This window comes from Nomascus leucogenys, chromosome 13 (genome assembly GCF_006542625.1).
Source record: "Nomascus leucogenys isolate Asia chromosome 13, Asia_NLE_v1, whole genome shotgun sequence".
In the NCBI taxonomy this organism is placed as follows: Eukaryota; Metazoa; Chordata; class Mammalia; order Primates; family Hylobatidae; genus Nomascus; species Nomascus leucogenys.
The window spans coordinates 17,462,565-17,477,371 of record NC_044393.1 but is presented as its reverse complement, the minus strand read 5'-3'; the positions used below and the strand labels follow the sequence as shown (position 1 = coordinate 17,477,371).

The 14,807-nt window shown below is 44.9% G+C and overlaps 1 protein-coding gene across 2 annotated transcripts in view; it reads right to left on the bottom strand.

Moving 5' to 3' along the window:
- The window catches only part of SLC13A3 (solute carrier family 13 member 3), a 54,270-nt gene that overhangs the window by 16,761 nt on the left and 22,702 nt on the right, over nt 1–14,807 (bottom strand). For both annotated transcript variants that reach the window (XM_030825686.1, XM_030825687.1), the window contains 4 exons: nt 12,845–12,940; nt 11,737–11,841; nt 7,085–7,182; nt 958–1,070 (listed from right to left, as the gene is read on the bottom strand). In XM_030825686.1, coding sequence (XP_030681546.1) covers nt 958–1,070; nt 7,085–7,182; nt 11,737–11,841; nt 12,845–12,940 — 412 coding nt within the window. The remainder of the gene's footprint in view (nt 1–957; nt 1,071–7,084; nt 7,183–11,736; nt 11,842–12,844; nt 12,941–14,807) is intronic.

Sequence of the window (14,807 nt, the reverse complement as noted above, 5' to 3'; positions counted from 1 at the left end):
TAATTAATATCACTATCTAGGACTTATATGAGAGTGGTTAAGAGCATAGACCCTAGAGCCAAACTGCCTGGATTCTAATCCTGACTCCATAGCTGTGTGACATTAGGTAAGGTACTTTATCTCTCTGTGTCTCAAGTTCCTTATCTGGAGAATGGGCATAATAATGGTATCTACCTTATAGCTTTGTTGGGAGGTTTAAATGAGTTAATGTGTAAAGTATGTTTCTTTCTTTTTTTTTTCTTAGAGAGGAGGTCTTGCTCTGTCACCCAGGCTGGAGTGCAGTATTATGATCATGACTCCACTGTACTCCAGCCTAGGACCACCACACCTGGCTGATTTTTTTTAACCCCATCTCTAAAAAAAAAAAAAAAAGTACAAAAGAAAATTAGCTGGGTATGGTGAAGCATCCCTGCAGTCCCAGCTACTTGGGAGGCTGAGGTGAGAGAATTGATTAAGCCCGGCAGGTTGAGGCTGCAGTGAGCTGTGTTGACACCACTGCACTCCAACCTTTCACTCTGTCTCAAAAAAAAGACAGAGAGAGAAAAAGAGAGAGGGTCTCACTATATTGCCCAGGCTGATCTTGGACTCCTGGCCTCAAGCCATCCTTCCGCCTCCACAAGCATGTTGAACAGTGTCTGGCATTGGGTAGGCACAATATGTTGTTATCCCTCTGAAGTCACAGAGCCCTCGAGTCCTAGTATTATTAGTATTAGTATTATATTAATATTTTGCCCATCATGAGCTCCTTAAGGATCCAGGTCATACTCATTCCTTTCTTTCTCTGTAGCACCAGGAGTGAACTATGATCATCTCAGTTTGGCAAGTGAGGAAACCGGCTGTGCCCCCGGGGCCCGTGCAGCTCACCTGCTCTGATCCTGGTGCTGCAGCCAGCACTGGGACCCGCCCACACCTGCCTCCCGCTGTTCCTGCTGGATGGGGGAGCCAGGGGGGTCTTACCTCACAGCCTTTGGCCATGGCGAAGCCCCCTCCCAGGAGAAGGATGATGTTCCAGGGCACTGTCTCCTGGGCCTTCTTCCAGGTCAGCAAGGGCTCTGTCTCTGTGTTGGGAGCTGGGCAGAGAGAGGGATTCAGCACACACTCAGGGCCGCTCAGCCTGAGGCACAGGCCACCAGCCCTGCAGCCCCATCTTACTGAGGACACTCAGGGGTCCCCAGGAAGCCAAAGTGTGGGTCAAGCATTTGACTTGGAGCTTTAGGGAGAGAGTGCACAGGCATCGTGATAGGTGGAGCTGTTCTACTCCCAGTGAAAATAACTTTCATGGTTCCCACAGCTTGGGAGTTTTTGGAAACTCCACATGCAGGATATCACTTAACTCTCCCAACAGCCCTTAGGCACAAGTGCTATTTTTACCCTCATTTATAAGAGAAAAGGCTTTCTTTGTACTGGAACATGTACAGAGAGGAAAGAAAAAGAAGAAGGAAATTTAGAAAAATAGAAACAAAGGGTATTTTTGAGCCCCTAAATGATGGGATGATTTTTATTTCCTCGAAAGAGGCAGCGCTGCAGTGGTGAGGACAGTGGGCGGGGGAGTCAACAAACTTTCTGCAAGGGGTTAGCAAGTGAATCACTGAGGCTTTGCAGGCCACACAGACAGACTCTGTTGTCACTACTCTGTCATTGTAGCATGAAAACAGCCAGAGACCATACCTAAACATGTGGGCATGGTTGTAAATAAAACTCTATTTAGAAAAGCAGGTGGTGGGTTGGACCTGGCACGTGGCTGGTAGTGTGACATCCCTGGGTTGGGGGCATAGGCTTGGAGACAGACCCTCCTCAGTCTTGGCTTACTGCATGCCCTTCAAGTGACTTTGCCTCCCTGAGCCCCGTTTCCTCAGCTGGCACATGGCACAGTTACAGAACCAGGGGGGTCCCTGTGAACACCAACCAGAACAATGATGGATCTGCAGGGAGATGAGGCATTTCCAGTTAGCTGATAGTTGCATCCGCAGGGTCTAGAACAGTGCCTGACACCTGATGGTTACTCCATAAATATTTGTCAAATAATGTATATGACACACTTAGACCCACACCTGGTGCGGGGCAATCACTCCTGAAATAGGACTTCTCTTGGCAGGCTGTGACCAGGGAAGCAGGGAGGATGGGTCTGACTCCTTTAAGGCAGTTTGCCATCTCCCAGGACACTTCCTGGTCAAACAGTTATGGACATTTTGCTTCTCCTTTTGAGCTTTTTCCAAATGTTACACAGTGGTTTACCTAAAACAAGATTTTATAGTCAGGAAATAAAGATAATAAAAGCTACTTAATAAAATCCTTCTACCAGCAAGCATGTAGTCCACAAGTGTATGCAGCCCACAGGTGTATGCAGTCCGCAGGTGCATAACGCCCACAGGTGTATGCAGCCCACAGGTGCATAACGCCCACAGGTGTATGCAGCCCACAGGTTCATGCAGCCGCAGGTGTATGCAGCCCACAGGTTCATGCAGCCCGCAGGTGTATGCAGCCCACAGGTGTATGGAGTCCACAGGTCTATGAAGCCCACAGGTGTATGAAACCCACAGATGTATGCAGTCCACAGGTGCATGCAGCCCACAGGTATATGTGGCCACAGGTGTATGAAGCCCACGGGTGTATGCAGTCCACAGGTGCATGCAGCCCACAGGTGTATGCAGCCTACAGGTGTATGAAGCCCACAGGTGTATGCTGTCCACAGGTGTATACAGCCCACAGATGTATGAAGCCCACAGGTGTATGTAGCCCACAGATGTATGAAGCCCACAGGCGTATGCGGCTCACAGATGTATGAAGCCTACAGGTGTATGCAGCCCACAGATGTATCAGTCCACAGGTATATGCAGCCCACAGGTGCATGCAGCCCATGGTATCTACATGCAGTGCAGGTGTCATATACCTTGAGGGGATTCTTGGGCCAAATGCAACTTAAGCCCAGAACTGGATGAGGCAATCAGACATGGCAGGTGGCCCAGCCCTCTGCCTTCAGATGCTAAAATATCATTTCATTAAAGAAGTACAAGAAGTCTGAAAAAGTGAAGTGACTCACCCCACGCAGCAGGTAAGGGTGGATGGGATGGGGGAAGGAAGAAGGCCTTGAGCAGAGTCCCATGTAATGCAGATTAAATGGCGAGTGTATATCAGACTGTCACATGCCAAGTGCTCAGTTAACGTTAGCTACCATGGTTTTTATTGTTTTCCCATCCAACCATGCCTTTGCTGCTATTTCTCATAAGCACAATCTCTGACTGTGGATTTCCCACTGCAGCTCAACCTGATGCCAGCTGGCTGTCTACAGCAGTAGCTAAAGGCACAAGCTTTGAACTAGACTTGAATCCTGGCTCTGCTGTGCTCCAGCTGTGTGATTTGGGCCAGTGTCACTACCTTTCTGAGCTTCGATTTCCTCTTCTGCAAAATGGAGTAACAGCACTGCCCTTGGAGACTTACTGGAAAGATGAAATGGTCCCTCTGTGCAAAGGACTCATCCCAGGGCCTTGCCCAGAGCAAGTCCTTGGCTATTTATTTATTTTTTATTTTTATTTATTTTTTTGAGATGGAGTCTCGTCTCTGTCACCCAGGATGGAGTGCAGTGGCGCGCTCTCGGCTCACTGCAAGCTCTGCCTAATTTTTTGTATTTTTTTTTAGTAGAGACAGGGTTTCACCGTGTTCTCCAGGATGGTCTCTATCTCCTGAACTCGTGATCCACCCGCCTCATCCTCCCAAAGTGCTGGGATTACAGGCGTGAGCCACCGCGCCCAGCCTCTCACCACTTCTTACTGATCTCAGCTGTTGTCTCCCTTTGTATAATAAGGAAACTGCTCTCTGTTTCAAAAATGGGAAAGGAAAGATTGACAAGGAGGACCACGTGTTTCTTGAGACACATATTCCTGTACCCAATCTGCTGTATACAAACGTTACCTTCCATCTGGAGACAAATATAGGGCAAATATATATATATATATATATATATATATATATATATATATATATATATATAAAATAGATTATATATTTATAAAACATATAAATATATATATTATATATAAAATAAGTGTTACCTCCTTGTAGGCAGTTGAGTTTGTAACCCCTAATCTATAAAGCCAGTAAAAGCCAGAGGTGGAAGGCATCTAAGGGACTCCCTCATTTTCTAAGTGAGAAAGCAAGGCTCAGAGAATATAGGAGCTTCTCTGAGGTCACCCAGAAAATTAGTAGCAGAGCTGGGATGCCAGTCATCTATGTCATAGTGAGGTAGGAGGTGGGACTCACTCCAGGGTTGGGGCTTGGGAACCAGACCAAATTGAGGACCAGCTAAAACAGGTCCTGGGCGGAAGCAGCTTTCCATAAGATACGCCCACCAGTATACCATGTCAGTCTACCATTGCCATGACAACATCCAGAAGTTACCATCCCTTTTCATGGCAATGACTCAACAACCTAAAAGTTAACACCCTTATCCTAGAAATTTCTGCATAAACTACCCCTTAATTTGCATATAGTTAAAAGTGCATATAAATATGACTGCAGCACTGCCTCTGAGCTATTACTCTGGGCACACTGCCTATGGGGTAGCCCCACTCCACAAGGAGCAGAATCTCTGCTGCTGCTGTGCACTGCTGCTTCAATAAAAGTGGCTTTCTAACACCACTGGCTTCCCTGGAATTCCTTCCTGGGTGAAGAAGCCAAGAACCCTCCCAGACTAAGCCCCAATTTGTGGGCTCGCCTGCCCTGCAACAATAGCGCCTTCCCCATGGCCCCAGCTGAGAGAAAGCCCTGGGCATTGTGAGTTCACCCCCAGGTGCCAGAACCACGGATGGGCACCTGACCAAGGGCAGCTGATCCATAGGCTGGCCAGGGATCTATGAGGCTGTGAAGTAGCCTTGTGGGAGGAGATCTGCCCAAGAAGAACAAGCTGGACCAACCGGACTCTTACTCTCAGATGCAGCAATGGGAAACAGAGACCCACTGGGTGAAGAGAAGTGACACCTGAAGGTGACAGAATGAACAGAGAGGCCATATGACACACAGGGGACATGACTGGGCTGAAGTTGGGTGGGGAAGCAGCAGCCAGGAGGAAACAGATACTGTGAGGACACAGAGGCTCCGGGGAAACAGAGGCTCAAGGCATCAGATGGACACCATGAGGAAGTGGCTGCCACTAGGGAGAAGAAGCTAGGAAGGAGCAGAAAGTATAAGGGGCGATGCCACAGGGAATAGAAAACATGAGGAAGTGGAGTTAGCAGAAGCCACGGGGATCAGACACTACAAGGGAACAAAAGTAGGGACTAAAATGAAGCAGAAACTATAAAGGTGCAAAACCTAATAAGCAGCAGAAACTAGGAAAAGTTTAAAAAATTGTATACAGAGGGAATGATGAGAACAGCCATTTGGAAGACTAACTGGAAGAGAAGCAGAGATGGAGAAAAGCTGAATCCTGTTCACCTGTAGAGTACACAGGCCCACAGCTAAGCCTCCTTAGACCCAGTTCCAGCCTCCCTGAGGTCCAGCTATGCTACAGGAATTGTTTATGGGTTGCACATGGTGGCTCATGCCTGTAGTCCCAACATTTCAGAAGGCAGAGATGGGAGGGTCACTTGAGGCTAGGAGTTCAAGACCAGTCTGGGTAATGTAGCGAGACCCCTGTTACCACAAAAAAAATTTTTTTTGAGACAGGGTTTCACTCTGTCACCCAAGCTGGAGTGCAGTGGGTGCCATCACAGCTCACTGCAGCTTTGACCTGCCAGGCTCAATCAATTCACCCACCTCAGCCTTCCAAGTAGCTGGGACTACCAGGAATGCCTCCCCATGCCCAGCTATTTTTTTTATTTTTTATTTTTTGTAGAGATGGGGTTTCTCCTTGTTGCCAGGCTGGTCTCAAACTCCTGGACTCAAGCAATCCACCCGCCTCAGCCTCCTAAAGTGCTGGGATTACAGGTGTGAGCTACCATGCCCAGCCTGCTACAATTTTTTTTTTTTTTAAATTAGCTAAGCGAGGTGGCTCCCACCTGTAATCCCAGCTCCTTGGGAGTCTGAGGTGGGAGGTTCACTGGAGCCCAAGAGTTCGAGACTGCACTGAGCTGTGATGGCGCTACTGCACCCCAGCCTGGGTGACAGAGTGAGACCCCATAAAAAAAAAGAAGAAGAAGAAAGAAAGAACTGTTTATGGAGCCTGTAAAATCCTCATCTTCCTACAGGACACGTACACTATACTCCCCACACTCAAACCCCGACTCTTCCATGGCTGGGGCTATCCTGAGTGACACTATTTTTCTCAACAATAGAAAACAGTTTGATTATGGTCCCTATTTCCTGACTCCGGAGGAGCTCATCCAACTGCCCCAGGTGGCAGCCTCAGGTGTTGGCGTCACCTTCTGGTAGACAGCTGCTGGACACCAGAGGGAGTCGCAAGCTGGCAATCTGAAGACCACAGTCTACGACATTTTGGTTAGAGGTACTCAGTGATTTTTAAAAAATAGAATCTGAATGCCTTCAGGCAGTTTTTCCTCAGTCCCCAACACTTCCTATACCGTTGAAACCCAGCTTGTGTTTTCCATGAGTGGCTCCTTGGGCAACCAAGGTGCAACTCCTGCTTTGGGTCAAGGGGTAATTTTTCTGCAAAGGACAAGAAAAATAAACATTTTTTGCTTTGTGGGCCAAGAGGCAAAATTGAGGCTATTGTGTAAGTACTTAAATAACTAAAGAAAATAAATTTCCACAAATTTTCCACAAAGCAAAATTTGATAAATGGACACTGAAATTTAGATTTCATGTAACTTTCACATGTCGTAAAATGCTTTTCTTTTCTTTTTTTTTTTTTCAACCGTTTAAAAATCTGAAAACTGTGCTTAGCTCACAGGCTGTTCAAAAACAGACAGCTGGCTGGATTTGGTCTGAAGATTGCAGTTGCTAACCCCTGTCCTGGACTACCACCTGAGGCAGCCCTCAGTCCCCAGACAAGGCAATGGCTCAGACAGTGAAAGGAGAAGCAGGAAGGACCATGTGGTTAGTGCAGTGGGAGGCTCCAGGCCCTTGATGACCACACTCCACGCCACAGTCCTCACTGAACCCACTGAGACCCCAGCCTTGACCACCTTACCTTTGAAGTCAAACCACCACTTGAGAGAGGGCCTTTGAGACGGGAAGAAGAACAAGATGGTGACAATAGCCACGCCGGTGACGGCATCAGAAAGAAACCTACAATGAGAAGGCCCCAAAGCATGTGACCCTGGGCATCTCAGCCGGCCGAGGTTTGGCAGATTTGTAAAGGAGGATTTGTGGAAGGGAATTAGGCCTGCTGTGAAGGGGCCATTGTTGGAGGCTGGGCCACTGGATTCTGTCCTGCAATGCACTCAGCATGGTGCAAAGCTCTTCGTTCACAGCTCCCTGGGGGCATTTAGATGCTGCTTGGGCTCAAGCAAATGCTTATCCTCCCAACTCAAGAACCCTAGGAAGAGGGACTCGACCGAAGAGGGGAGAATCTGAGGGCCGCAGAATATTGGAATCCTTGGAACCCCTATAAATCACCCTCACTGGGACTCCTGTGTGAGCCCTGTCTGTTCAGCTTGTGCTTGAATCCCTCCTGGGATGGGCAGCTCACTGCATCGAGATACAGCCCACTCACACCAGTGGAACCCAGATTGACCCAGCCTCATGGCCCCTCAAAACCTAACTGTCACGTTTCAAGCATCCACAATGTGTCCTTTAGGGGAGCTTTGTACACATTAAGCCCTCGGGGCAGGCACTTCCCATTTCAGGTGGAGAATCAGAGGGTCAAAGAGCAGAAACAACTTGTTCAAGGGCAGACCCTGAGCAAGTCATTTTGGTAAACTGACATACAAATTCAACAAAGATACCCTGTAAATTTTATTTTTAAAGTTTTTATTTGCAGCATTGGACACAATCCAATAAGGAATTGGTTAAATAAATCGAAGTGCTCCCATTCTGTAGACTCTGGCCTGAAACTCAGATTGCTCTGGCTCCAAGTTCAACGAAGCCTAGAGCTCATTGCTAACCAAAGCTCTTTCCACTCACACATTTGGAAAGGAGAGTATTCAAACAGACAAGAAGTTGGAAGAGATGGTCAATATCACTATCATCAGAGAAATGCAGATCAAAACACTAATGGTATACCATTCATCTCCCAACAGGCAAGACTTGAAAAGGAGAGTAAAACTGGTGAGGGTGTTGGGAACATATGCCCTTAGTGAAAGAATAAACCAGTTTAACCTCCTGGGGCATTTGGCAACATATTTCCAATTTTACATGTAAATACCCTTTGATCCAGTTATCCTCCTTCTAGGAATTTAACCTTGAGAAACAGTCGTAATTTTTCTACACAGATTATGTGCAACGATGTTCATTACTGATAAGAGTAAAAAAAATTGGAAGATTTTTGATAAACACATGTTTAAAGAAATTGTGTTCCATTCATATTATGAAGTACACTGCATCTGTTTAAAAAAAGATAAAAGATAATGTCAATCTCTATGTATTGACATAGAAATACACGAAGATACCCTGTAAATTTTATTTTAAAAGTTTTTATTTGAAGTATTGAACACAATCCAATAAGGAATTGGTTAAATAAATCAAAATGCTCCCATACTGTAGAGTACTATGCAGTGTTTTAAAACAATGAATTTGTGATCTGAGTCCAAGAAAATAAAATTTAGAAAAAAGAACGAAGTAAGTCCAAAATGGCAAGTTTTCCATGATCATATTATTATATTTTACAGTCTTTTGTTATATGTATACATATTTGTATGTGTGTATGTGTGAAGATATGTGTGCATATCTGGAATGTCATACACCAAACTGCTCGTGGCAATCATCTCTGGGCAGTGGGACATAAAGTGGATAAAGAACCACTAACTTTTCCTTTTTCAATTCAGCATTCTTTGAATTTTTATGAGTACGCGTAACTTTTGAAATTCAATACAAAATTAAAAAGCAGATTACAAATAATATGTTGATGTGATCACATTTCTGTTAAAAAAATCTTCTTTTAATAGGGTTCTAAAAGCCAATTGGCATTATGTTTCATTGAGGTGTAATTAACATGCAATAAAATGCTCCCATTTTAAGGGTATAGTTTAACAAGTCTTGACAAATGTATACAGTCCGATAACAGCGTGATCACAATGTAGAACAGTTCTCAGATAGCCATTTTTTAAAAGTCAGGAAAGATGTATATCAGAATTAGAGACTGAGATTTAGCTGATTTTCACATTTTCTGTATTGTTGAAATACTTATAATGCCCATTTTGCATCTGAAAAAAATAAAGCATCTGCATTTTGGAAAAATAAAAAAACGGTAAGAGCAATGAGAGCTTCACGGCTTCATGAAATTATATTGTTTCTTGCTTATAACAACCTTCAGGAGATCAGAATTTATGTCACCCATTTTACCAGGGAAGAGGTTGAGGCCCAGAGGGTGAGATATCTGGATTGTGCACTGTCCAGTATGTGGGCTAGTGGGCACTTGAAATGTGTAGTAGCCACATGTGGGCTAGTGGGCACTTGAAATGTGGCAAGACCAAACTGACATGTGCTTTAAATGTAAAGCACACACCAGATTTTGATGATTTCACATGAAAAAAAGAATGCAAAATATCTCACTAATAATTTATACATAAAATACATTATTCATATTAGTTTCATCTGTTTTTCACTTTTTTAATATAGCTACCAAAAAATTTAAAATACATATGTGGCTCACATTATATCTCTCTTGGATGGGGCTAATCGAAATAATCAGATTTCACCAAATCCAGCAGATACATCTCTCTTTAATCATGTTCCCACTCACACCAGAATTGGACACGGTACCCACTCACGCTTCTTAAAACACTCCCCTCTCTTGGCTTTTGCTGGTCCATAGCTCTAAGTTTTCCTTCTACCTCACTCACCATCTCTCTGTTTCCCTAGTAAATTCATTTTCCTTTCCCCAGCTCCCAAGTGCTGGGGTTCCTCATGGTCTTCTGTACTCTCCTTAAACATTTTCCATAGCTGAGCCCATTGATTCCTATGGATTTAACTCCCAAATTTATACAATGACTCCCAGATTTATGTCTGCCACCTAAACATCTCCTCTAAGCTCCAATCTTGCGTACCCAACTGCCTATTGAGCTTGACAAGCCTAAACCAAGTCCAAAATAGAATTATGAATAAGCCATTCCCAGCCCCCTAAAAAATATTCTTCTGCAATTAACCACCATCCATGCAGGCACTCCTCTCATTCACACCCCCCCAATCCAACCCAGCACAAGTCCCACATTTAACTTTGAATGATATCTTGACTGCTGCATCGCCATTGCTACCACCCTCACTCAAGCCATCCCCCAGACCAGGGGTCAGCAAATGTCTCCTGTAAAAAGCCACATAGTAAGTATTTTGGCTTTGCAGGCCACATGGTGTTTCTCTGGACTCACATTTGACATTGGAGTTTGAAAGCAGCCATAGACAATATGTAATTGAATAGGTGTGGCTGTGTGTCAATAAAACTTTATTTGCAGACACTGAAATTTGAATTTCATATAAACTATCCATTTCCTAATGAATATACAATTATTGAGTTCTTTTTATGAGCCTTTTTTTTTTTTTTTTGAGACGGAGTCTCGCTCTGTCGCCCAGGCTGGAGTGCAGTGGCGCAGTCTCGGCTCACTGCAAGCTCCGCCTCCCAGGTTCACGCCATTCTCCTGCCTCAGCCTCTCCGAGTAGCTGGGACTACAGGCGCCCGCCACCACGCCCGGCTAATTTTTTTTTTTTTTTTTTGTATTTTTTAGTAGAGATGGGGTTTCACCGTGGTCTCGATCTCCTGACCTCGTGATCCGCCCACCTCGGCCTCCCAAAGTGCTGGGATTACAAGCGTGAGCCACTGCACCCGGCCTTTATGAGCCATTTTAATCACTTGACAGGTATTAACTCATTTATCTTTACAACAAGCCAATGAAAAATGCACTATTATAATTATCATTTTACAGATTAGGAAACTGAGGCACAGAGAGATTGAGTACCTTACAACCTTCCAATGGCTGCCCACTGCTCACAGAAAAAAAAAAAAAGCAAAATGCATAACATGCCCGAAAAGACACTCTGATCTGGCCCTCCCCTACCCTTCCTCACCCGCTTTCCTTCCTTCCCACCAGGCCTCGCTCCCACTGGGCTTTTCTCATTTTCTCAAACATGCTACGTTTTGTTCTGACTCAGGCTTCAGTAGACATTCCCAGGGCATCTCCACTGCTTTCATCTGCAGTCTTCCTAAGCTTTGGCTCTTCCCAGAACTGTCCAAAGTCAATGCCCCTGCTCTATTATTTTATAGCACAATCCTCTCAGTCTTTCCTTCATAGCACTCATTGCAATGCAGTTATTTTGTTGTCTAACTACTTGCTTTTGTCCGTGTCCCAGCACCCAGCATCCAGCTTAGCACATAATAGGTTCTCAATCAATGTTGATTGAATGAATGAACCATTTGCTCAGTCACACAGCTCGTAAGTGGCAGAGCTAGAATTCTAACTCAGTTTAGTCTGACTCCAAATCCAGAGCTCCCAACACATGAGAAGTCATATTTTATCACCCAAACCTAAACTGTTTTGAGAGTGAAAGAGGGAGCTATTAATAATCATATGGGACAAAAGATGGAAACTTGGATGCGTGTCTCCCCAGCTGCACTGCCGCCTGTCCAGCTCCAGGTGGCCCAGCCCAGAATCCTCCCGTTGGACTCCTCCCTGTGGGTCCCCAGAGTCTCACCCAGGATTGAAGAGGCTGGCCCAGCCAGGGATGAACTTCGGGTCCCGGGTGAAGAGGAGGATGGCAAACATGCAGAAAAGGATGAAAACGGCCTGTTCGGCAAACCTGTGGCACAGACATGCAGGCATGATGGTGACCCTGGGTTTCAGGCAGACCGCAGCAGGCACAGGCTCAGGCAGCTGCCCACTGGGAGTGACTGGGCCCAGGCTCTGCCTCTGAAAAAGCTGAAGTCATCCACTCCCCAGGGAGTGCCCAGGGTGAGGGGAGGGGTGCCAATGGACTGTAAATGGCTCCTGTCCTAGGACTTCCACGCTCCCTCAGGATCCTTCCTGAGCCTCAAGCCACCCCCTCCCCGAAATTGTGTGTTTCATTATCACCAGGAGTTTACCACGGTCCTACGGAAAATCAAGAAAGTGAGAAACAGAGACACAGTCTGAAAAGCAGAGAGGAAGAGAAACAGACAAAAATGCAGTAGGCAAAGAGAAAGAGGAGCATTCATAGAGAGAGAGAGAGAGAGAGAGAGACAGAAAAACACACAGTCTGTCTACACTGAAAGGAGAGACACAGAGAGGGGACAGACCTGGAGAGAGGGTGGATGGAGGTGGAAAGAGAGGATCCCCAAGAATTAGAGGAGACAGTTACCCAATGTACCCATTTCACAGACTGGAGAGCAGGGCCCAGAGAGGGTTAGTGCCATGACCAAAGCCACACAGGACATGAGTGGCACAGCTGGTCCTTGAACACAGGCCTACTGAACCCGTTATTTTCACCATATGGAAATGTGCATTAAACAAGTTTCCGGAAGTCATCTGAGATAGTGTCAGGTATTCTGCGTACCAGGAGGGAAGTGGTGCCTTGGGTGGAAGGTAGCAGATCCCACTGTAAGTACACTCTGAGGGGCTTTTTGGTCCTCAGGTTTCTACCCCAGCACCACGGCAAGAGGTTGACCGTGTAAACCACCTCCCATCCTCCGTCTCTAGGCTCCCAGGCCATGGGTCCTGGAATTCCCCTGGAGCTCAGCCCCCATGGGCCCAAGGCCAGGCCAGGAGGAAGCTCTCCTGAGCGTTTAATACTCAGCACTTTCCTCAACCCAAGGACCCCCACATACTTGATGGGCCCCAGGTTCTGGTATTCTTCCCGAATTACAGCTCGAGCCCTATCTTCTGCATTGGTTCTTATCTCAGATTTATTCTTCCTCCAGCCCCTGAAACAGAAAGTGGGAGGTTAGGAGTGGCCACTGCAGGTATAACTAACTTCTCACCTACAACCAACACCACCACCTGACCAAGCCACATCCTCTCTGTCCGGGAGGCTGCAACTGCCTGATGGCTGGTCTCCCTGCAACTGTCTTCCTTTGCTACAGTTGTTCTCCCCACATATAGCCTGGTTGATCTTTAAAAATGTGAATCTGTTCATATGACTACCAGGCTTAAAATCCATGAGTGGGTCAAACAGGCACATGAATAAACACAGGAATTAATGGAACAAAACAGAAAGTCTAGACACAGACTCAATCACAAATGGGAATTTACTCTATGATAAAGTTGCTATCACAGATTGGTGTGGAAAAGATGGGCTATTCAGTAAATGGTATCAGACATATAGATCAATGGAACAGAATTGAGAGCCCGGAAATAAACCCATCCATCTATGGCCAGTTGATTTTTGACAGGGGTACCAAGACTGAATAGTGGGGGAAGGAATAGCCTTTCAACAAATGGTGCTAGGAAAACTGGACAGCCATGTGGAAAAGAATGAATCTGGACCCCTACCTCACACCAAATACAAAATTAAACCCAAAATGGATTGAAGACCTAAATGTTGGAGCTAAAGCCATCACACTCTCAGAAGAAAAGGCAGGGGCAAAGTTTCATGTGCCTTGGAATAATATGGTTAGGGTTAAAACCATAAAACTCTCAGAAGAAAGGGCAGTGGTAAATTTTCATGCCCTTGGAATAGGCAACAGTTTCTTCAATATGACATCAAAAACACAAGCCACAAAAGATAGACAAATTTGACTTCACCAAAATAGTAAAATGTTGTGTGTCCATAAATGGTGTTAGGACACTGGGTGACCATTTGGGACAAAAAAAAGTGAAGTTGAATCCAAACTTCACACTGTACCATAAGGATGAACTCCAAATAGATCAGAGGTTTAAATGTAAAAAAAAATACTAGAAGAAAACATATGATTATTCTTTTATAAGTCCTACATTAGGAAAACCTTTCTAAGCTGTAATTGAAATTTCAGAAACCATATGAGAAAAGATTGAAAAAAAAATTAAAACAATTCTACAGGGAGAAAAGCACCATAAGCAAAGCCAAAAGACAAATCAGGAAAAAAATGTAGCTTCTATTGTAGAATAAGCACTCATCTTTCTAAAATATAAAGCGTACCAGAAACTAGTAAGAACAAGACCAAAAACCCATTTGAAAAAAATATATAAAAATGCGAACACACAGTTTCACAATTCACAGGAAAGAAAATACCTATGAACAAACTTTTCATATGCTTCCAAACCTATGAAAAGTTGCCCAAAATTACTCTTCATAAAATAAACACAAGTTATTTTTCTCTTATCAGATTGGCAAAAATCCACTTTGCTGCAAGGAAGCAGACACTCTCATATATTGTGCATGGGAGAGGAAACATGTAAAATTTTTATGAAGAATGATTTGATAATATCTATCAAAATAAAAATGTGTTTATTCTCTGATCCAGAAATCCCACTTCTGGAAATGTATCTTATAAAAAGGCTTGCTTCCTTTGAGCTAGAGCTGCAAGGTAAAAGAGAAAAAATAAAAATAAAAATAAAAAAACAGCTGGGCACGAGTGGCTCATGCCTGTAATCCCAGCTGTTTAGGGGGCCGAGGTGGGTGGATCACTTGAGGTTTGAGACCAGCCTGACCAACAGAGTAAACCCCTCTCTCTACCAAAAAAAAAAAAAAAAAAAAGGCACAAAAAATTAGCCAGGCAAGGTGGCAAGAGCCTGTAGTCCCAGCTACTCTGGAGGCTGAGGCAGGAGAATGGCCTGAACTTGGGAGGTGGAGGTTGCACTCTGAGATGGCGC